The 22,367-nt window shown below is 52.7% G+C and overlaps 1 protein-coding gene across 4 annotated transcripts; it reads right to left on the bottom strand.

Moving 5' to 3' along the window:
* Positions 1–8,886: 8,886 nt before the first annotated feature.
* Mmab (metabolism of cobalamin associated B) lies at positions 8,887–22,116 on the bottom strand. 4 transcript variants are annotated; one of them, XM_055606208.1, is made up of 10 exons: positions 21,961–22,116; positions 20,706–20,767; positions 17,590–17,683; positions 15,608–15,665; positions 14,597–14,669; positions 14,251–14,348; positions 13,965–14,029; positions 12,715–12,774; positions 11,590–11,681; positions 11,048–11,111 (listed from the first exon to the last, which is right to left on the bottom strand). In XM_055606208.1, exons 1-9 carry the CDS (start codon positions 22,074–22,076, stop codon positions 11,636–11,638), a joined length of 672 nt encoding a protein of 223 aa, XP_055462183.1. In that variant the 5' UTR covers positions 22,077–22,116; the 3' UTR covers positions 11,048–11,111; positions 11,590–11,635. The 4 variants fall into 4 exon arrangements, with proteins under 4 accessions (XP_055462181.1, XP_055462180.1, XP_055462183.1 ...); XM_055606207.1 differs by having other exon boundaries at positions 11,065–11,141; XM_055606206.1 differs by lacking the exon at positions 11,590–11,681 and having other exon boundaries at positions 8,887–11,111.
* Positions 22,117–22,367: the final 251 nt, after the last annotated feature.

Genomic DNA, 22,367 nt, shown 5'->3' on the forward strand with positions numbered 1-22,367 from the left:
CCACATTGGTGATAGGCCAGCGTTGGAGAGGCTGCATCAAGACATAGGCCAGCAGTCCCCACCCGTTGGCACACGGGTCCTAGTGAAATCATTTCTTCATTGTGGTCGTGACAGCCAGCGCTGCTGCTGAGCATATGTGTAACAGATGGTGTAGTTCTAGAGCGTGCTCTGAGGGCCGAGATCATCCTGCCACAGGGCTCATGTCCCAACTCTGCCACCCACCAACAGGGAGCTCAGGCCAAGGCCCTTGCTTTTGGAGCTGTACTTTCCCCTCCAGGACAGCAGAGAAAAGGGCCTGAGAGAGCCTGGTCTCTGCCATCTGTGGGCTTCTGATGGTTACTGGTTGTCCCAGGGATAGAGTCAGCATTCTCTCTGGAGTTCCTTTGGTCCTTACACTCCTGGGTAGGAGCATTCACTGCTACCAGCAGGTATCAGAGATTTGCTGCTGGGTCAAAGACCGTGCCGGTACCCCGGGCTGCACCCCAGTCTCCTGCCACTCTCTAGACAACTCTCCTGGTTTGGGCACCATGGCTGCCTTTCCTTCACACTTCTCTTACCCTGGTAGGTGTTTGGGTCGCAGTGGGGATGGGGGAATGGCAGAGCGCCAGGTGGTTTGAAGCAGGCAGATGTAATGCAGATCTTAGCCTCAGATATGTTCAGGTCATCCAGCCGACCCTGGGCAATGTCTAACTCAGCTTCATTCCACACTCCTGCCTGTGTAACAATTCCCACAGATCATCTTGCCGACAGAGAGCTGGAGTTACTAGTCATACGGGCAAGGCTGATTCAGCTATGGGTTTTCTGGCCAGCTTGCTTGGAACCTCATTGTCCACATCTGAGAGAATGGGACATTGAGTCGGACTTCCCAAAATGTCTGCCAGCTGTACTGTGGCTCACACCCCTAGTCCCAGCACTTGGGAATCTCAGGCAGGAAGACTGCAAGCTCAGTAGACAAAAGATTACATACAGAGTGAGACCCTGTCTTAAGGAAAAAAAAAAAAAAAAGAATCAGGTGTGCTGGCCCATACCTTTAATGCCAGCACGCAAGAGGCAGAGGCAGGTAGGTCTTTGTGACTTTGAAGCCAACATGGTCTCTGCATTTATGGGCAAGTCATGCACAGGTTCAGTGAAGAGGGTCAGAAAGAAGGAAGGTGTTCCTGTGTTCACCCAGGGCAGAGTTTTCACCATGGAGGTGGAAAGGGAGGTATCTCCTCGGCAGAGACAGAAGTAAGACTAAACATGTAAAGGTGGGGCATGATGGGAGATGAAGCACCACTGGCCCATGAGCGGGCCCCACATGCCAAGTGGTATGGCCGAGGTTGTCCGTCAGTCCCGCCCTGCCCACTGTGCTTCACGTCTGCATGGATGATTCCCGTAAATCTACCCGGGGATCGGAGGAACTGGGGTGTGGCTGGCCTCATTCAACCAAGGTTAGGAGAGTGACCTGGCGTGCCGGAGGTCACAACTCCACAACTGAGATTCAGTCCCGGGCCTGGGTGTCTGATTTCACTGCCCTGGAGGCTATGTGCTGTATCCAGAGCAGGGGCTCAGGGGTCAGGCTGTCTTCCAGACTGGGACTGTGAAGTCAGTGGGGGCAAACAGGCAGCCAAAGCTAGGCTCGGGAGAGAGGTCCCTGGGGGAGGTAGGGGAGCAAAGGTAGGCTAGGGGCAAGCATGGATGTCTACCAGCTCTAGGCATCTGCGGCCATGATCCTTTCATCTCAGGGGCTCCCGTGCACTCCATAACCTTCTGTCCCCACAGGACACTGTCCAGGTACATACTGTGGGGGCTTCCGTGTACAGTCTGCTGGATGGTTTTGTCACTCGCCCAGATGGTGCCAGATGGGCTGAGCAGCTGGCAGGTGTTCCAGCCAGGAGCTGGCCCAGGGCCCTCATTCACCTAACAAATAGGCCCAGAGAACTCTTGTGCCTCGGGCTGGGGCAGGTATAGCTACAGCCACAAGCAATGTGGGCACTGTCCCTACTCCAAGGAGTTGTAACTACTCCAAAGAAAGAAATGTGTCATCGCATACCCTGGTCACTCTGTCCAGTGCCCCATGTGAGCCCATTATGATACCCACTTAACAGCTAGGGAAACTGAGGTTCAGAAACTCTCCTAGTCTTCCAGGTCTGAACACTGCAGTGCCACACCCCAAGATCCGCAGGGCTAAGTGGGCAGGAGGCTGAAGGGCTGCTCTGCCCCTTGCCTGGTACCATTACATCCCAAAGGCTCCTGGAAGCTGACAGGATCACACCTGTGTGAGGTAGTCCCTATAGGCTTTAAGTCCAAGCTCTGGCTTCCCAAGTCCTGCTAACCCAGAGGATGGAACAGGCCATGGAGCAGCTGCTGGACCCCAGTGCCCAGCCAAAGGAAAGCACCAGCCTTGGGATTGCTCCTGAGAGCCTGCTTTGTGGTATCCACTCTCCCCCGACCCCTTACAACCTCACTGCAAAGAAGGCAGGAAACCTACCACTCAGCTCATCCCAAGTCTGAAGACTCCTCACCAGCTGGGGCACAGACCCATGCAAGACAAGCGGCATGGCTCCTTCACTGCCTCTGAGCACATTCCATTGGGAGGGACACCGTGATGCCTCCAGTATGCGTGCCTTCCTCATCCCTCAGCTCCCAGATATTTTCATAACGACGGTGGGCAAGCCACTGGCTGCATGGCAGAAGCCAGAGTTCCTGATCTTCCCTTTCAGTGTGTCCCATTGGCCCCTGGGGAACAAACTGTTGGCTCCAGCCACCAGGAGCTCAAACTATCACACTCAACAAATGGAAACTGCCCACCTCCGTTGGGGCAGTCTCTAGCCATCCAGGATTCTTAAACAGCATGCAATGGGAGCCAGCTCAGCCTAAGAAATGCCTTATAGATAGTATTGCTGGACCGTGTGTGCAAGCCACAGGTGGACAGATGCCCTGCGTAGGCAGTTCAGGACCCCTGGGTAGTGGGAACATCTAGGACGCCATGGGCATGACTGGGTTGGCTGCAGTGAGCTGTCCTCGCTCAGTGCACATAAGCATCTCACGGAGATTCAGTGGCTGGGCCTGGGCTCCGGTGTCATTCTTCCATATTAGGCCAGTAGACACTGTCTGGCCACCAGTTATGCCAGGCTCTGGGACTCAGTCCTTTTGTTGCAAGCCAATCAACAAACAGAAACTAGTAAGGTAATTTCTGGTGTGTATGCAAGAAGCCAGGAAACAAGGTAGAGATCCTGTCCCACAAGGAACAGCCAATCACACATCATTGGTGAAAGGCCCGCCCAGCAAGTGTCCCCAAAGATCCCTGCGGCTTGCAGACTTTCCAAAGCCCACGCTGGTGGGAGTGAAGATTGAGGCTCTAGAATCTGGGTGGCATTGCGATCCACCACGGCTCCTTCAGCACTGTGACCTGGAGCGGTTCCCTGTCCTGCACAGTGGGCCTGTCCTTTCCTATGGAGGGCTGCTGCCGAGATCAAATGAGGCTACAAGGCATAGGGTGTGGTTGCGTGTTGAACCTCAAGTTACTGCCCAAACCGTGCGCTGCTTCACACCCCTCACACGACCTGTCACTGTCACAAGTGTGACCCTTCACTGGTCAGAGCGTCACCGAGCACTGTGAGCAGCGGGGCTGTGTGGGCCTGTCCAGCATTGGCTCCTCCCTCCTATTAAAAAAACAAAAAAGTCTGTTTAAATCCTCAATCAGCTGGGCGTGATGGCGCAAGCCTGTAATCCCAGCATTGGGGAGGCAGAGGCAGGTGGATCTCTGTGAGTTTGAGGCCAGCCTGGTCTACAGAGTGAGTCAAGGCTACCGCCGAGGCTACAGAAAAAATAAGAAATAATGAATAAATGCAATGAAATACTCATAGAATTAGCCCTGCTCCCTGAGCTCCTCCAATCTGGAGCCCCCTCCCCGAGTCACCTGGCATGAGCCTAAAGCCTCTGCTCCTCCATGGCATGCCTGTGCTCTAGCAGCCAGGTAGCCCTGCCTACATTTTATCCAGAGGTTTCCTTCACGACCTTCGGCTGCAGGACTTTGCAGTCTTTAAGTCCCCAAATGTCCCTGGACCAATAAGTTTGCCCCACCTAAATGCAGCCGTCTTCCAGGAGAGGCGCCGGCCCCTCTTCCTCACCCGGCTGGGCACTGCCCAGCAGGGCACAATGGGGAAGGTTCTGGAACTTGCACCCTGAGGCGCTGGCGGTGCGGGATCGGGAGGCGGCAGGGGGTGGAGCTGTCACGGCATCTCTCACTAGTTTTAATCTTGAATTTGCATGCTTTAATATGAAATCTAATTGCAGATGCTGAATTATGGCGGGGAGCTCGTCAGGGCTGACTAATTAATTAGTCAGATTTATAAGCATTTGACTCTTTGAGATCTATGGCCCTGATTTGTCACCTCAAAGCTCTTGAAAATTTCCCCCTGCTAGTTAGTCTCATGGAGTGTCGAGAACCATCTTGAGGGGCTGATCTGGAGGGCCAGTGTGACCCTGTGAGGCAGTTGAGACCACACCTACATATGAAGCCTCCCCTCATTCGAGATCAGAGAGGGTTTTACCCTAGGAACGTGGAAGTATCAAAAGCATGCCTCTTACTCTGTATCTCTCTTAGGCCATAGCAGACAGTCCTAGTGGATTACCAAATTCCTTTCTACAGAATCTGGCCTCCTGGCTCAGCCTTCTTCCTTATAACCGGCAATCCACTGGATTCCTTTCTCTTTCCCCGCCTGGGGTAAGCCCCTCCCTGCTTGCAGCAGAACAAAGGCGAAGGGAAAGGGGTCTGCTCCTAAAGGCTGGGACTGAGTTCCGGTTTTGCCACTTGCTGACTCCAGCATCTTAGGCTCATCCTCCCCTTTCTCAGTGTTCCCCTTTGTCCAGAGGGGACTAATAAAGGGTGCTGTCGTGGACAGAGGAGAGGCAGAGCTGACAGCACCTCAACTTCTGGCTGAGGTAATGGAGAGTCTCCCCAACCCCTGTGAGGCATCGACGAAGGGATGGGGACACTTCCTCTTCCCTCTTTTGAATGCTCGGTCACTGAGAAGTGGCTCTATTTGAAAGGACTAGGAGGTGTGGCCTTGGTGGAGGAAGTGAGCTTTGAGGTTCCAAAAGCCCATGCCTATGGGTCAGCTCCTTCTCCAGCACCATGTCCGCCTGCCTGCCCTCATGCTCCCCATTGTGATGACAATGGACTGAACCTCTGACCCGGATGCCAGCCCCAGTTAAATGTTTTCCTTGTAAGAGTTGCCGTAGTCATGGCGTATCTTCACAGCAACAACTCAGTATCAGAGGGCACCCACGGGTGGTGGGGAGGACCTGCAGGATGTCGTCCTCCGGGGACTCCCACGACTCGAGCTGTCCCAAGGGAGGAAGGTCATACAGTGCAGACGGGGGTGCGGTGGGGCATGTCTTCCTCCCTTTTGGTCTTCTCTTTCCCCCCTTTCCCCAACATCCCATGGCAGCCTCAAACTTGATAAGCCAAGACCTTGACCTTGAACTACTGATACTACTGGCTCCACCTCCCAAGTGTGAAGATCCACAGCACATAACACACACACACACACACACACACACACACACACACACACACAGCAGTTTATTCCTGTTGGCACCAAGCCCAGCACTTCATGCATGCTAGACAAGCGCTGTGCCCACTGAGCTCCACTTCCCATTCTCCCTGTGTCTCCTACAGCCTCGAGCCCTCCTCAAACCTAACCCAGATCCACTGCAGAAAAGTTAGAGAACCCAGACGAACAAGAAGTGCTCCCCACCATGGTCCCCCACCCCCAACTCAGAGCCCGGGACTATTAGCACACGCGGTGTTCCTGTGGCGTCTTACACAGGCGTTTTGATCTCACAGAATTCACACTGTGCATCTGCACACAGAATTTTGCAACTTTCTTTCAAGACGGGGTCCCCACGCCACTTACTACCTAGTGGACATTTCTGAGTAGTATTCGTTCAGCGGTCATAACATTTCTCACGGTCTCTCCTTGTTAAATGTGTCTGCTGATTCGACTAGCTGCCTTGTGTAGCACATTCATTCCCACTGTTTCACACTAATGAGCCACGCTGCTGAATGGGGCCCTCTCCACTCTACTGCCATGTTTCTGTCTAAGATGTGCAGGCTGGGACTTGAGGGCCTGAGACATACTTGCTCAGGACTTGCATCAGTGTTGCCAAACTGTCCTCCTGAAACTCATGCCCACCTCCACTCCCGGACACTCTGCTTTTCTCCCACTGATGCCGCCAGCTGGAAAGCCACAGGGTCAAAACTCTCTCCAGCTGCTGGAGTTCCGCAGCTGCTGTGCCCCAAAGGCAGTGAAAACAAAGTCCTCTTCTACCATATTCCACAGCTCAAAGCACCTTGACAGGGAGGCCGTGGGCAGTCCATGCAGCTGGCCACCTGGCATGGTCACCGCAGCCACCAGCCACCTCCCCGAGCATGTGCACGCCTGGATGTGTGCTCAAGGCCTGCAGCTCACACCTCATGGCAGGACAGCGAGCTTGAGTTATAGCGGACCTGATCTCCCTGTACAGCTCCCATGGAGTTAACAGATGTACGCCCGTCTGAGGCAGTCAGGCGGCGAGAGGCTTTGGGGCCGATCCTTCCCGTTTTGACAGTGTGCAATCGAGGTGAAGCCATAAATTTTATAAACAAGAATAAACGCCCCTTAGCAACATATGTCTGCTCGACCCTTCCAAGGTGATCATAAATAAAGGCACCTACTAGCTGGGGAGGGATGTGGGCATTACAGATGGCCGGCGAGGAGGACCGCAGGGCCTTCGACCTGAGACCAGCCACGGGGGGGTTGATAGAGAGGTCACCTTGCACCCCGGGTCTGGAGTCATCAGGATGATTTTATGCTATTTGGTTAGTTCTCTGGGGGTCTTTGTGTCAGTTTGATTTTGTTTTGTTTTAGTTTTTTTCTGGACAGGGTTTCTCTGTGTAGCCTTGGCTGTCCTGGACTTTGTATATCAGGCTGGTCTAGAGCTCACAGCAATCCGCCCGCCTCTGCCTCCCCAAGTGCTGGGTGGCATGCACCACCATCCCGGGAGTCTGTGTCACTTTGAACTGGCACCTACTTCTCTCATTTTCCTTGGAATGCCTGCTTCCGGCTGGGACAACCAGGGGCCTCTGGGGAGGTTTCAGTTCTTTCCTGCTCTCCTAGCGAATCGGCCAACCCCACTTAATCACCAGCTGCACCCAAACCCTAATAGGTAACTGCCCAGGGAGGCCAAGCTGGGTAACCCGACAGGTTCTGCTGCCACCAGAGAAGACAGGCACGGTGCAGACCCTGTGCAGAGGTAATTAGGCTAGAGGAGGATCCAAGCTCAAGGCCCAGCGTGGCCTCTCACAGCATGGCAGCAGCCGTGTACCAGCGCCCCGGTTTCTGTGCTTATAACAAATATACTAATGGCAGCTTGCTGGGGCGGCTGTGGGCATGTTGCTCTCTCATTTTGTCTATGTGTGTGTTTATGGACACACATGCATTGTGTATGCAGAGGTCAGAAGGCAATGGTAGGGGCCTGTCTTCTCCTACCAGGTGTCAAACTCAGGACATCAGATCTGTGGCGAGTGCCCTTACCTGCTGAGCCATCTATCTCACCAGCCCACAGTGTGAGGGTTCGCAAAGTTCTGTATGTGGCCTGAGTATGGGGACACATAGCTGGAATTACGGCGCTGAGGAAACTGAGGCAGGAGGATCTCAAATTTAAGACCAGTTGGCTCTGCCCCAATACCCTGTCCCAAAGCTCCGTGCCTGGAGCTCAGAATGTGATTTGAAGGGGACAGCCACACAGGCCAGGCCCAGCCTCCAAACCAGGGAGTTGATATTATTCTGTGACAAAGATGAGAACAGCCAGGCACAGTGGTGCACCCTCTAACCCCAGCACCCGAGGCACTCAGGTGGGAGCCCTTCAAGGTCTGGGCTGGCTACCAGTGGTTAAATTAATTGCTCAAGGTCACTCTGCTTAGAAGTGAGGAAAGCTGTAATCTGAATTCAAATAACAAACAACACTTGCCCGGCCCTTGTTAAACATTCCCTAATTAGGCTCTTCCCACGACCACAGAACGTGAAGACTGTCATTTTATCAGTGACAAAGCAAGTAGGAGATTATCAGCATGTCCGGAGGTCAGAAGCTGGGACGTGACAGGGCTGGTCTCAGACCTGGGTCTAGGGAGGCCAGCTTGAAGCTGAGTGCCAGCATTCACTCGCTGTCCTTCCAGGTTTTGCACGTCCCAGTCTCCCAGGAGCCTCCCTCTCTAGCCCCGGGTGTTTCTTCTGTTTTTTGAGGCTGGGGCTAGTGAACCCCTTAGCGGCTGCTGGAGGAAGCTGCCTGGATCTGCACTTAGCTCTTGAAGAAGGTATCTCCACTTTATTTTTTTGAGACAGGGTCTTATGCTGCTTTGTTGCCCAGGCTACTCTTAAATTCCCAGGTTGTGCAGGCAATCCACCTGCCTCAGCCCTCCAGGTGGTTGGGACAACAGACATGTGCCTCAATGCCTAGCTTGCAAGGGAGTCTTAACCTTGGGGTTTACATGAACTCCCGGGATGCATGCAAACTTGGCAACCAACCTAGAGTGTGTCCGCCACACCAAAGACTGTGGCAGCTTCCTCCAGGATCCCAAAGGCGATAGATGATGGCTTTGGGAGTTTCAATTCCATAAATGACTATGAGACCCCTTCCCCAAAGCTCCCAGACCTCCAGATGGAACAAAGTGCCATCTTCCAGGAGGGGCCTACCAGCTGTAGGTCATGACATGGAAGCCACACCCCCTTCCAGGACCCCAGAGGCAAATTTATCCCTCTTGGTGATCAAGACAGGACCAGCTTGGGCAAAGCACTGCCAGCAGGATCCTCAAACCCCGACTGGGGAGAGAGATGAGCCACAAATCCTTCGAGGCACTGATTTATGTAGCATTCATGCGGAATTTATTATACAAAGAATTTTATTCAATTAAACTTGAAATGCGTCCGGATTCTTAAGGGTTCAGTCGTGATCACTGGGACAGAGCGATCGTAAAACGGGATGGGCTGTGGGGAGGTGCTGGGGAGGAGGTAAGGGTGACATTGCAGCTGACAGGGGACTCGGAACTGTGGGCGTTTATCATTGGGATGTGCTACAAGTTCAGGCTCTGGAAATTACTCAGTGAAAAATGCACATTAACAATAGCCATGAAATATCAGTTAAGGGAAACTCGGCTGAGAAATGCGACAGCCATCTATTAGTGCCTGGCGTTGCTTGCCGAGGCCCGGGTTGTGATTAAAACGACTGTCAAGTGCTGGTGGGTTTGGGGTGGGGTGTCATGAGACAACAGCCTAGGTCAGGTCTGAGCCTCAGTTTCCCTTCTTGCAGGAATGTGAACTCCCCACCCCCAGTGCTATGATGTTCAGGTGAGGGCCAGCATGAGCACTGGCAGGCAACACTGATGGGGTTCACCTTTGGTGATTGACGGTGAACACTGTTCTGATGAGCTTGAACTAGGGACCATCTTCCTGGTTGTGGGGTATGGGGTGGCAAAAACTGGGCCATCTCCTAAAAACTGCTGAACTGTCCATTTTAAAAGGAAGAATTTTATGGTGGGCAGATTGTATCTCCATAAAACTTGTGCGAAAGTTCATTAAAAGATAGGAAGCCTTTTGCAATGTTTTCAGGAGTGGAATTATGAGAGAGAGGGAGACAGAAAGAGAGTGCGAGAGAAAGAGATCAATAATAAGTGGGTACAATTTGAAGAAACAGTTCTGCACCTGTTTGCAGGCGTCAGCGTGCAGTGGGAATCGCCCTATGAAAATTGCAGGTGGTGTGCTCAAGGCTCGGCAATGCTTGGAGCCAGAATGCTATAAGAGCCACCCCAAATCCTGGGAGAGGTACTGAAAGCAGTCAAGGCATAGGCTAGGGGCATGAGTTGCTGTTTTGAGTTCATCCTGTCTTTTTCAGGAGGATCTGGAGCTGCAGGCAGAGTGAACAGGGCTCCCCAGCCAGGCCCAGCACAGCAGCACCCTCAGCTTGTGCCTTCTGTTTCTGGTCTTGCACATACAGCACCAATTCTGTACCCAACCCCTGCCCCACTATGGCTGCAGGGGCACTGGACAGGGCTGCCTCCAAGGGGGCATTCCTCCCTCCCGGGCACCTTCCCTTTAAAGGACCCAGAAGACAGACATACAGCTGTCCACCTGAAACACCAGCGGGGAGGTAGAAAGACATTGGGCTGAAGTCAAAAGCTGCTGACTGACCAACAAGAACGGCAGCTAGAGGGGCCAGCCGCCCACCCCTAGCACGGGAAGGACCTGAACAGGTGCATAGAGAAGAAGCCATCGCTGAGCTGAATCCTCATGTGTCTCAGACTTGCCCTTCCTAAGTCACTGCCTACCATGAGGTATGGAATCCTTAGGTTCTCGGGCTGCCTGCAGCCTTCCCTAAATATCCCTCTTCCCAAGGACACAGCTGCCACTGGCGATGTCATTTCATAGTAAGAGGAAGCAGTAGTGACAGGCGGAATAAAACACAGCCGTGGTGTGGCTCGCAGAAGCATAAACCAGCCAAGTGCAACACCAGAGAGCCCAGTGTCAGTCCCAAGACCTCATCCCACCACTGCCAGGGCAGGGAGGGCTGCCGGCCTCCAGCCATGATGGAGAGGGTTCTCCGAGCTGCACCCCTGTGGACCTGCAGCTGTCTCTCCCCTACACTGTGGCAGTGACGGGCAGCTCAGAGGTGACTAAACTCAAGCCTGCCCGCCTTCCCTTTATAAATGTGACATTTACGGCCCCGTTGACACAGGTAAATCACAATTACATTTCCAGTGGCCTCTGCTACATTCCCAGTCCTTGAACAGCACCCCCCCCACACACACACACACACAAATGGTTTTTGGGCATGGTTCACATCCTTTCCTTCCTGCAGGGTGGACACTCAGTCTCACAAAGCCAGCAGGAGGCTGAGCGGTCCCTTGGGGCAATGGCAGGGGTGTGCGTCCATGCTGAGTGTATACCTCAGGTCCACCTGCAGTCTGTCAGCACGACTGAGTTCCCCAGGGTCTCTCCAGAGGGCTGAGGCTCCCCTCACCATTTCTCCTGTTTCACTTGTCACGCTTCTTGTATATTTTTTCTGAGCTGCCCTCCTTCATGGCTGCATATCTGGCTACGGTAAAGAGGTAATCGCTGAGTCTGGAGGAGCAGAGAGAAGCAACAGGAAGGGTGGGAGATGAGAGACGGATGCTGCCTGGCCTCTGCCTAGCTGGCCCTCAAGGAGGAGGGGTGAACCTCGCATTCCCAGGAGCCCTGTGTAGGGAGTGTGGATGGTTGGCCCTTCCGGCATGATGGATGGCAGAGCTGGAGCCCTCCTGGATAGTTCCTTATGGCACAGCTACTTCATACCCAGAAATTCAGGAGAGCTGCACCAGCCCACAAGCCATTGCAGGCACTGCTGTTTCAGCAGTCACATTTTGAATGAAGAGGCCTTAGTTCTTGACCTCGGAACTACCAACATTCTGGGTTATGGATTATGACTGGGGCTCTCCTGTGCGTGTAGGGTGGCCAATGGCATCCTCGGCCTCTATACACCATTAGTAGCACCCAGGGCCCAGACTGTCTCCAGACACTGCTGATGTCCCACCTGAAGGTCAGTGGCCTGGAGTATTCTCATGATCAGGCTCTAGTCCCTAGGTCTTCTTTGGACCCAGCAGTGATGAGCCCAAGGCAAGAGGCCTCTTGCAGGGAAAGGAACAGAGAATATGAGACAATGCCACAGCTGCCCGAGGTACTTTCGGGGCTCTGTCCTAGCTTTCCAAGGCTCAAAGCAAGACTTTTCACTTTTTCCTCCACCTTCCTGTTCCCCGCCAACCCTGAGGCCAGCTGCACGGACCTTCCTGTCATCTGGTGCCCTGCTCCTAACTCTGGGGTCCACTGCTGGCTATGGTTGAGGGCAAGACTCCACCTTGACACTGCCTTTCTGAGCCTCGTGTTCCTGGAGCGGCCATGTGCTCCCTGAAGGGAAATGACCTGCTCTGACCCACACAGCACCGCAGGACCAGCCAGTGTCCTCGGGGTCCCTGCTTCTGAGTTTAAACAGGAGCCATCTCTATCTTGGCCTGGGTGGCATCCCACCTAGGGGGAAGGAAACCCATGAGGACCTAAGCCAGTCTACATCCCAGGGGTAACACGGGGTGTTCTGAGTGAGGTCACTTCCTGCAAAGCTAGGCAGCTCCTAGGTGCAGCCTCCACTCCTCCCTAATCCCTCCATGGGGCTCCTGGACTCCTGCCTGGCCCGCAGCAGCACCACCTGAGCCAGGCTGCAGCCAGAAGCATAGCTGCAGCAGAGAGCAATGCAGTCCTGGGTGAGCTGGCTCTCCTCAAGCTGCGGCCTAAGCTTGACATGGCCTGGCTGTGGGCTGCCTGGGGCATTTTGGGAAAAACCACTGGCTGGACAGGCTCAGCTTCCAAAGCCTTACTATTGGCCACCACCAAGGCCCTTGGCACCAGTCTCCATGAACAGACCCTGAGAACACCTGTTCCTTTGATTTAGGTTTGCCTCTGCGGGCTCTTCCAGCATTTCCTAACGAGAGCCTGACCTCAGAGTGGACAGGGTTGCCTGGCACAGTGCACTCTCATACACAGACATGATGGAGGGAGAGAGAGAGGGAAGGAGGGACTCCTGGCCGCTCTTGGGGCTCACTGCACTGCTGTCACTTGCCAACATGCCCAGTGGTTCAGACAGACCCACCACGCGCCACTTCAGCACCTGTTTAAGAACTTGGCCACGTTTGCATCCGTTTCTCCCATTTGGACAAGAGGCACCACGCTGTGAAGAGAGGACGCACAATCAGGTTACACGGCAAGGCTCAGGAAGCAGGAACCTGGAACACACGCGCTCCACCTCACCATTCAACCCTAACCCTGACACTACAAACTCCATACAGAGTCCACCACTGCCTCAGCCGGCTCCTCACCTTGGACATACACACCGAGGGCCAGTGGGGAGGCACAGCAGGCAAGGTTGGGGGCAGGCAGGCCAACGGCCCAGCCTGCTGGCCTTTGTGCCAACAGGCCTGGCCTGGGTTCCTTTGTGGTAAGGTTTTCAAAGAAGGGTTTATCGGGCCTTAATCCCTAAAGAGCTACTGGTACTCGGTTGTAATTCTAATGGCCCAGGGGTTCCATGTCAGTCTGTGAGCATACACTTGGGACAGTGTGTCCGCTGGACACTGTGGTGTGCCCACACCCCACCCCACGCCCTGTGCTGCCTGACCCCAGCTGGCACTCTCCCCTGAGCCAGCCTCAGGGTGGGGGTGGGGGTTTGGTCCTACCCAAGACCCTACTTGGCCAGTAGCCCAAGAAGTCTTCTGTCTAGCCCTGCCTGTAGGCACCTCCCACTCAGCACGGTTTCTTCATCTACGTGCCCATATGCCCTGAGAGCATTCTGGCAGGTCGCTGTTGTGGCCAGGCTTGTGTGCCACACAGAGTGTGTCACACCAGCTCAGCCTTGTGCTGCCATGGGCCTGGGGGTCACTCCACTGCCCACTGCTGTAGGCCCTGCTGATGTGGGCGACTTTGTAAGATGACTACTTTTCTTTTGAGGCCCAAGCTTTTGTTGTTGTTGTTGTTACCCAGGGAATGTCTGGGTCCAAAAGGGCTTGTGATGTGGGGGCTCTAGAAGAGGGTCCCCAGACACAGAATCTCGCTAACCTGCTTCTGACTCCTGGGGAGTGGAGCTGCTGTGAGGAACCCCTGAGACTGTGGACAGCCTGGGGCCCCCACCCACAGGCCCCCTACAGTCCTTTCTGCTGGCTGCTAGCAGGGGCTTCTCATGATATTCTCCCCTGGCCCCATTCTAGGTAGCCTGTGTCTCTCAGGAGGAAACACTCTGCTGGGCCTCTAGGCAGGAGGCAGTCAGCTATCACAGTCCCCTGTAATACAGGGCTCAGCACATGGCAAGATGAAGACACCTAGGCTCAGATATGATGAGGCTCCTGCATCGGCCCCTGGGACCCTTACCGTCGCTCAGCTCGGCGGCACACGGCTCGGCAGAAGTGCAGGGCAGAACTGCTCTTGCCTCCAGACTGAAAGAGAAGGTGAATGTGGGCTAGTGTTGCTCCACACTGGGCGGCCTTCTGCCACCCAGAGCCCTACCAGGCACACCGCTGGGAGCCTGTCCTCAAGTGGGAAGAGCTAGGAAGGGGTTGAGGTGCTGGGGGCCAACCTTGTTGGGACTAATGGCAAGCCACTGTGTTTCTGTCACTACCCCCACCCAGCCACTCCAGGTGGACCGGTCAACACCTACGGGCAGAATGAAAGCTCTGAGTGGGGGGAGCAGGCTGGAGTACTTGTCAATCCACTGTTCCAGCTCCGTGATGGGCCCTTCCTCAAAGGCCGTGTGTTCTGAAAAGTCAAAAGCAGAAAGGCCACTAGTGTAAGCATGCACTAGACACCAGGAACCCCTCCTGCCTTCGGCCTGGCTGTCCTGCCCACTGAGTCCATAAGCTTTCAGGGTAACTGCTCTCCCAAGGCAGAGAGCAAGGATGTCTGCCCTGCCAGAGAGCTCTGGGGCCTAGGCTCCCAGTGGGCAACACTCAGGGGCAGCCCTCTCCCCAGGACCTTGAGAACTCCCTGAGCATGCTGGGAATTACTTAGGTGAGCCTCCCTGGCTGAGGATCGTGGGGTGGCCAGGGCAGAGCCGACGTCCTGCAGCGTGCACTGGATCTGGGGGATAAGAGGTGAGAGGAAAGGTTGTTTGCATCAGGCTGTGTGGAAATCGTGCAAATGTACCATACAATCACACATGCAGCAACACCGTAAAACATGCCAGCGGAGCATGCGCACAGGGCTGTGAGGAGATAGCAGACCTCCAGGGTTCATATCCAAGCACCAGGAGGCCTCCTGAGGGGAGTTGAGAAAAGAGAGGGTCTGCTGAGCACTGGCCAAGAGGCACCTTCCTGGCCTGATCTATGGCTCCCACAACCCTGCACCCAGGGCTTTCCTTCCTTCTCTACTCTGACAGCTCTGGAGTTCTAATTCACCGGACCCAGAGACCAAATGTGCCAGTGTCACCTAAATCATGAAGGGAAGGATGTGGATGTAGAAGTCAGCAGGGCAGGAGAACTTAGGAAGGTGGGATGTCTGTTCCTGGAACCCATGTAGGCCCTAACCAGATTACGGTGATGATTGGGAGACCTCAGCATCCCAAGGCATTCTAGAGTGATGCCGACGCTGTCAATCTAGCAGATCCCTGTGGGAACTCAACAGCAGTGTTAACAGTGCAGGTCCGCCTGCTGAGACCCACAACTGGGCTCCCCCGCACACAGCTCTTCAGCCTGGGCTGCGGCCACTGGCGCTGGGTTGTTCTTTGCCAAGAGGCTGTCCCGGGCAATGTAGGATACTGACTCCAGCAGCTTTCCCACCTCCAGATGGGATAAGCACAGACTTCCTTCAGTATTGCGGACACCCTGGAGAGCAGAGCCACCCTTCACACACCACTCCTCACCTCACGGAGGATTACATATCCTTATTTCAGGACAGCACAGTTCTCAAGAGTGATTAGCTACTGTGATGCAAAGAGGCAATGGGCCAGGATGAAGCCGGTGACACCCGGGGCCACAGGGACAAGAGGCCCCATTGTGGGCGACAACGATGGTACTTACTTTCTGAAGCTCTTCGGCAAATGCGTGGCCCTTTTCTGTGACCAACTCCATGGCAAACCTAGGAGGGTGAGGAAGAATCAGCCCCTGACTGAATGCTGTGAGAGCGATAAGATAATGAGCTACAACGGCCATGCAGTCTTCCTTGCTGACAGAGAAGCCCACGTGGACAAGGGCATTTGCTTCCTAAAGTGCATTTATTATACTCACTACCCCGGCCAGCTGTTTTTCTGCACTTGTTCAGGCTGGCCCTGCTGCTACAGTAGGGAGCAGGTGACCTGGGGGTCTGTCCAGCAGGGGACAGATTTTTGTTGTGCACCATAGTGCCAAAGTTAAAAATGAGGGCGGCATAACCCGGTATCCTTAGTGACCAGTGAAGAGGAAGAGGGTGGGGCTTTGAAGGATGAATAGGAATTCCTTGGTGAAGTAGGACAGAAAAGGAAACAAACTTCCTAGACAGGTCAAAAATGCTGCACTCCCCTCTTGCCCCCAGCAAGACCTGGTGGGAACAGATGGTAGCACACTGAAGGATCTTGGCAGGAAAAATCTCAGAGGGACAATCTCAGAGATGTGAGCGGAAATACAGGAACTGACTACCCAAGGTAAAGACTGGCAAGAACAGAAGCCGGAGACACTGACAGTGGGGAGAGTCTGCCAGGGCCATGCTCGGCTGGCCAACAGTGTGCCTCTACTCCCAGGATGTCCTCTACCCACTCTGCTGCTTCCCATCACTGGACCCTGTGGGCCTAGAAGAGCAGGACACTAGGTGCAGGGCTGGCAGCTCCTCTGCTCGACCACCCAGGCAGAGGCCGAAAGGCAGGGAAAGGTCAGCAGGGTGAGCTGGAACCAACCAGCCCACTGTCCAATCAGAGCAGGGCATGCACACCCACAACACACACAGACACACACAGACACACACACACACACACACGATTCACTCCTAATGTCCATCTTCCTCTGGACAGTGAGGACATGTGCTGGCTGGGACATGTCTCTGTCATTACTGTCCACTACATACCTGGCACCCAGCAGCCATGAGCCTGGAAGTTACCATGGCAACGGTAAAGATAAGTGTGAAGAGCGCTATCACTTGTGTTAAGTCCTGTCCTAGTGTAGATGCAGATTTAGTGAGCTAATTCGTGAGAACAGAGGGTGAGTACTACTGACTACTTCACACAACAGTACTCTGAGGTTGGAACGGCTGTTCAACCTAAAGCCGCACAGCCAGTAAGCAGCGGCAGAAGCTGAACACGGGTCTTCCTGATCCTTCCATGTCTATGAGCACAGCGCCAGGTAGGATCTTGAGAGCAGCACTCAGGCCTGTCAGTGCTCGCTCACACCTCAGTGTGCCTTAGCGTGGCCACCCACGTGGTCATCCTCATGCATTTGGCCTTTTCCACCCTGCAGTGCCAGGCTGTGACTCATTATGGGAATGAGAGGTGTCACACAGGAGGCTTTGGGAGCCAGCATGAGCCTCACCAGGCCCTGAACTGTCCTAGACAGGTGTCTCACCAGCCTGGCTTCCACAGAGGCCGTATTTGGCAGAGGGACAGCCAGTAAGCCATGACTTGAGGTAAGGTTGGGAAATAATCTTTCGGCCTGCTCAGCAGTCAGGGACGGGAGAGGAGTGTAATCATTGAGTAAGCCTTCTAAACCTTGCCTCACGTTACATCCACATCCACGAAGGAGACACCTGAGGCACTGCCGATCACCAGAGCTCACCACTTTCCCTACTGTCTCCTGATGGCACATGTGTGCTCATAGTGACAGAACAAGAGACAGTGAGAGGAAGGTTGCTCAGCTGCAGACAGAGGGACTGGCCTACAGCCTGTAGCCACATGGAGCAGACCAGTCTATCCTAACATCTCACACACACACACACCCAGGGCAATCTCCAGGACCCTCTGGTGCTCAGGAGAACATCATGCGGGTCGGCCACCAATGCCCAATGCTAGCTACATTGAGGCCCATCCTTGCCCCCTTACCCAATAGCAGAGCTTAATTCATCTGTGGTTCCCACAGCTTCAAACACTTGGTCATCTTTAGGTCTCCTTTCTCCTGTGAAGGTGCTAGAAAACCCTGGGGAAAGATATTTAGCACATTAGGATTTGTGTTGTTTTGGTTTTTTTTTCTAGGAGGAAGGGAGGAACAGAAGCTAGAGGGATGGCTGAGTGGTTTAAGCGCACTTACTGCTCTTGCAGAGGACCTAGATTCAGATCCCAGCACCAACATAGTGACTCACAAGCATCCACAACTCTCAGTCAGGAATCTGTCGCCACCTTCTGGCCTCCACAGGCAGCAGGCATATGTGTGGCACATATGCGTCTATGTAGGCAAACACTTATACACATCAAATAAAATACATCTTATAAGAAAACAGATTCTTTCATGGCACACCTTAAAATAGTTATTCATTTATTTATTTATCTATTTATTTATTTATTTATTTATTTATTTATTTATTTGTTACGTTTTTTTTTTTTTTAATTTATGTATTTATTTATTGTGTATACAGTGTTCTACCTGCAGTCTACCTGCACTCCTGAAGAAGGCACCAATTCTATCTCAGATGGTTATGAGCCACCACGTGGGTGCTGGGAATTGAACTCAGGACCTTTGGAAGAGCAGTCAGGGCTCTTAAACTCTGAGCCATCTCTCCAGCCCTGATTTATTTATTTATTTTTATCTCATGTATGTGAGTATCTTATCTACATGTGTGTCTATGACTATATTCATGAAGTGTCCTTTTGGTCAGTACCACCAAGGGTGACCAAGAGACACCAAGTGTCTCCTCTTCTTCCCTAGCATGCTTGAATGAAGCCTCTGGTCAAGAATAAGGCACCTGGGGTATCACACGCTCTCTCTGTAGCTTAAGTCTTCTGGATCTCAGCCTGGGTCACAGCTCCTTCCTGGCACCATCGGCCTGGCTTCAGTGCTGGTGGCCACTCAGAGAGCCTGCTGCACTGCTGTTACATACAAACGACTCCACAGAGCACCATCAGATGTCCACACTGTGGCTGTGACAAACCAGCCTCAACAAGTCAAAGTAACTGTCTGAGCAAAAGACACAAAAACGACCAGGCAGCCTGGCAGTGGTGGAACACGCCTTTGATTCCAGCACTCAGAAGACAGAGGCTGCAGGATCTCCAGGTTTTTGAGGCCAGTCTGGTCTACAGAGTGAGTTCCAGGGCAGTCAGGACTACACAGAGAAACCCTAGCTTGAGAAAACAAACAACCAACCCCCACCCACCACCATAAAATCCCAACCAGGATCAGCTCTCCTGACTAATGAGAATGAACAATACATCTTTGTCACAGTCCCAGCACCTCCCTGTCTCTCCCACTGTCTATGAAAAAATCACTATGTCTCTTCAGTTACAGAAGTATTGCTGCTTCCTGACCACACCAGATTGAGAACAAAGCTCCGCTGCTTTGACTCTGCGGCTGTGCCACCCAGCATAAGCCTCACCCTACAAAGAGTCCTGTCCAGCAGTTACTCCAACGTTCTGCTGCTGGGCCACAGTGAGCCAAGGGGCCCCTCTGTGACTGACCAGAAGCTGTCCCTGGACCTCTCCGGTATAGAGTGCTGCCATCAGTCACTCCTCCACGTCTCCTTTCTTATCATTGCAGTAGCATACACACGACAGAACACTTACGTTCTGACCTCTTGTTTGCACACAGCTCAGTGGTGGGACCTATATCCTGCACGTGTGAATACTTCAGTATGAGAGAATAGACCCCAAACACAGTCGCTATGAATGACCTGCATGGTCTTAAATTTCAGGACATGCTCTATCTCCCCGTTACATTACATCTGGTATTCATTAAAATACTGAAGCAATAAATGTTCATTATGAAAGAAACAATAGAAAAAAAAAAAGTATGTGAACTTTTGTATATTTCTTTCTCCCACAACTCAATATCTCTCCTGGCTACTAGCCAAAGATAAAATCTTTCAGGACTGGCAAGATGGCTTAGCTGGTAAAGGCACTTGCTGCCAAGCCTAATAATCCAAGTTCAAGCCCTGGGAACCACATGGTGGAAGGAAAGAACCAACTTCTGCAAGTTAAGTGATCTCTGACCTCAAATGCATTGTGATATAGGCACACATAACATAGACACACTAAATAAATTGCAAAAAAAAACTCCAAAAACCCCAAAGCCAAAAAGATAACCTCTCAGATATATCTGAACACACTTTTTTTTTTTTTCCTTTTCTTTTGAGACAAGCTCTCACTATATAGCCCAGACTGGTCTTAAACTCACAGTGATCCTCCTGCCTCAACCCTCAGAGTACCAGGATTACACGTCTGTGCCATCATGCCCACCTTACACTCTAAAAGTTCTTTTTAAATTTAGGCCAGATGGTAGTAGCACTCAACCTTTAATGCCAGCACACGGAAAGCAGAGGTAAGCACATCTCTGAGTTTGAAACCAGCCTGGTCTACAGAGTGAGTTCCAGGACAGCCAGGACTACACAGAGAAAGCCTGGCTTAAATAATTAATTATAACTGTGTGTGAGTGTGCGCATGCATGTGTACATCAGAACAGGTGCCCAGAGGCCAGAGGAAGTGGATCCCTCTAGAGCTGTGAGCCACCCAGTGTGGGTACTAGAAACCAAAGTTGAGTCCTCTAAAGAGCAGCAGAGGCTCCTAACCCCTGCATCCTCATCTCTCTCACCCAGGACTTGAGTTCTTAGATTGTGCCACAGTTGTTTGTTTATGTATTTAGGTCTGGATTTGAACCTAGGGTCTCCAGAGCACTAGCCAAGCACTCTATCTCTTCAAACTCTACCACTCATATTTCCTTTTCTTCATGATAGGCTTTCATTGTTGCCTAGGCCTGCTTGATATGTCACCCTAGCTGGCCTTGAACTCGTGACTCTCCTACCTCCGCCTCCTGAGTGCCGGGACCACAAGTGTGCACTGTGCCCAGTTTCTTTACAACTCGTTTTGACACTCAATAACAGTTTGTGCATTTTCACATCGCTTCACATTTACGATGCATATCCAGATCTGCCCCACGGCTACCACGAGGCCAGAAGAACTTTAAAACGATGCCTGCTGTGTGTTTTATTGCGTTTCTCACGTCCCCACCCTACCTTTGTCTCCTGTCTTGGTGTAAATCTTGGGGGTCTTAGGTGCCTTCGAGGATGACTGTAGCCTAGTGAGAAACAGACATCAGATGTCAAGACATAGTAAGTTGGGGCAGCTTACAGGGTGCCCCTCGGTAAGTGAGGCCCAGAGTGCTGCCTGCAACCTCAGTGGCAGCATTTGTCCCAGTTCCGGGTGGTGCTCTCTTGTCCACCATTTCCCTTGCAATCCCTTCTTAACCAAGTCCCAGGTGAACAAACTCAGCTTCTTGTCCGTGTCTCTACCCGTATAGTAGCTGCTGTGGTGCACAGCTCAATGGAGACGCTTGACAAATACTTGCTGGAAGAACTAACCGATCACTCCATATAGCCCAGGCCGCACAGTGGACTAAAGCCACTGGGATTATCCTTTAGCGTTTTCCATACTCCCAAAGTTAGCCCCTGAGTATTACCGTCCCTTCTCCATGAGGAAACTGTAGCCAAGAAAGATTCACCTTCCTAGATCTTCAGGAAGAGGCAGGGCTGGGATTCACGCCATAAGCCTGCTTGGGACTACTACCCTCTCCAAGCTCTTGCCCCTCCCTAACTCTGCCCTCAATTACAAAATTAGGACTTCTTGGGGAGAGAAAACTGGGCCACTTGCATTTTCTAAGGTTTCAAATGTGGCAAAAACAAAACAAAACAAAAACACTGCCAAAATGGAACTTGAAAAATGGTATTTTCACTTTTTAATTTTTTTTCTTTGAGGCCTGTGATTGAACCTCGGCCTTTGGACGTGCTAGGCCAACATTCCACCAGTGCGCAACATCACCTGTCCTTGCTTGCCCTTCTCAAAAGAATGCCATGTTCAAATAACAGTGCATAACTTAAAATATATAGCTTAAAGTTAAAATGTGACTTCACAAGGTTATTCAAAAGTCAGAAGACTCGACCGGAAACGCTGATTAAAATAAGTTAATAGAAGTCTGCATGTTCTAAGCTCCTGGAAGTCTCCGGGTGCAAATTTCTGTGTTACGATGTCTTCCTTTGATGGTGCCTGGTTGTCTGAATCCTAATCCCAACAAACCGCTTTGGAGGCTGGAAAAATCCACTCGGACATGAGCCCAGCTAGACTGCGTTAGAATCTGAACCAAGAAATACTGGCTTCTGACGCCATGCTGTCCCCGGTGACATCAGGCCACAAAGAGCACGTCATCAGTGTGACGTACCCACGAACACAACAATTCCTCAGGGGTTGGAGTTACCCTCCCAGCTTGAAACTCACCTGTCCCCGTCTTCCCCGCCCTGAGGACCGTGGCTCTGGAAGCGGGGACACAGCAGCCTGCAGGCGCCGAGACGCCCGCGCAGGCCAAAGCGGCCCCCAAACACCCACACAGCCATGCGTGTGATAACGCGGCGAGGGATGACCCGGCCAGGCACCCGTCCAGACCCGGGGCTGACTCCGCCCCGCAGCCGGCCGCACCACCTCTCAATCGCCGTTTCCTATTGGCCTGTGGCACTCGCACCAGGGCGGGGCACTCCCTGGAACCTGTTTTCCATTGGACTACGACTAGAAAGAGGCGGGGAAATCCCTGCTTGTTTGAAATTCCCATTGGTCCATATCGTAACCAATCCGTAAAGGGAACCTCGGCTCCAGCTCTCTGATTGGTCAGAGGCAAGACGCGCCCGCTT

This window comes from Psammomys obesus, unplaced genomic scaffold, assembly GCF_907164565.1.
Source record: "Psammomys obesus unplaced genomic scaffold, mPsaObe1.curated_primary_1811, whole genome shotgun sequence".
NCBI lineage: Eukaryota > Metazoa > Chordata > Mammalia > Rodentia > Muridae > Psammomys > Psammomys obesus.

Bases quoted from the DNA above. Each gene is read 5' to 3' on its own strand.
- Mmab (XM_055606205.1), bottom strand. From the start codon at position 22,076: ATGGCTGTGTGGGTGTTTGGGGGCCGCTTTGGCCTGCGCGGGCGTCTC. The intron at 14,349-14,596 runs GTAATTCCCAGC...TTGACTTTTCAG, and splicing joins AGCCAGGGAGGCTCACCTAA to AACACACGGCCTTTGAGGAA. The intron at 12,775-13,964 runs GTAAGGGTCCCA...CTCTCTTCACAG, and splicing joins TGCCGCCGAGCTGAGCGACG to CGTGGTGCCTCTTGTCCAAA.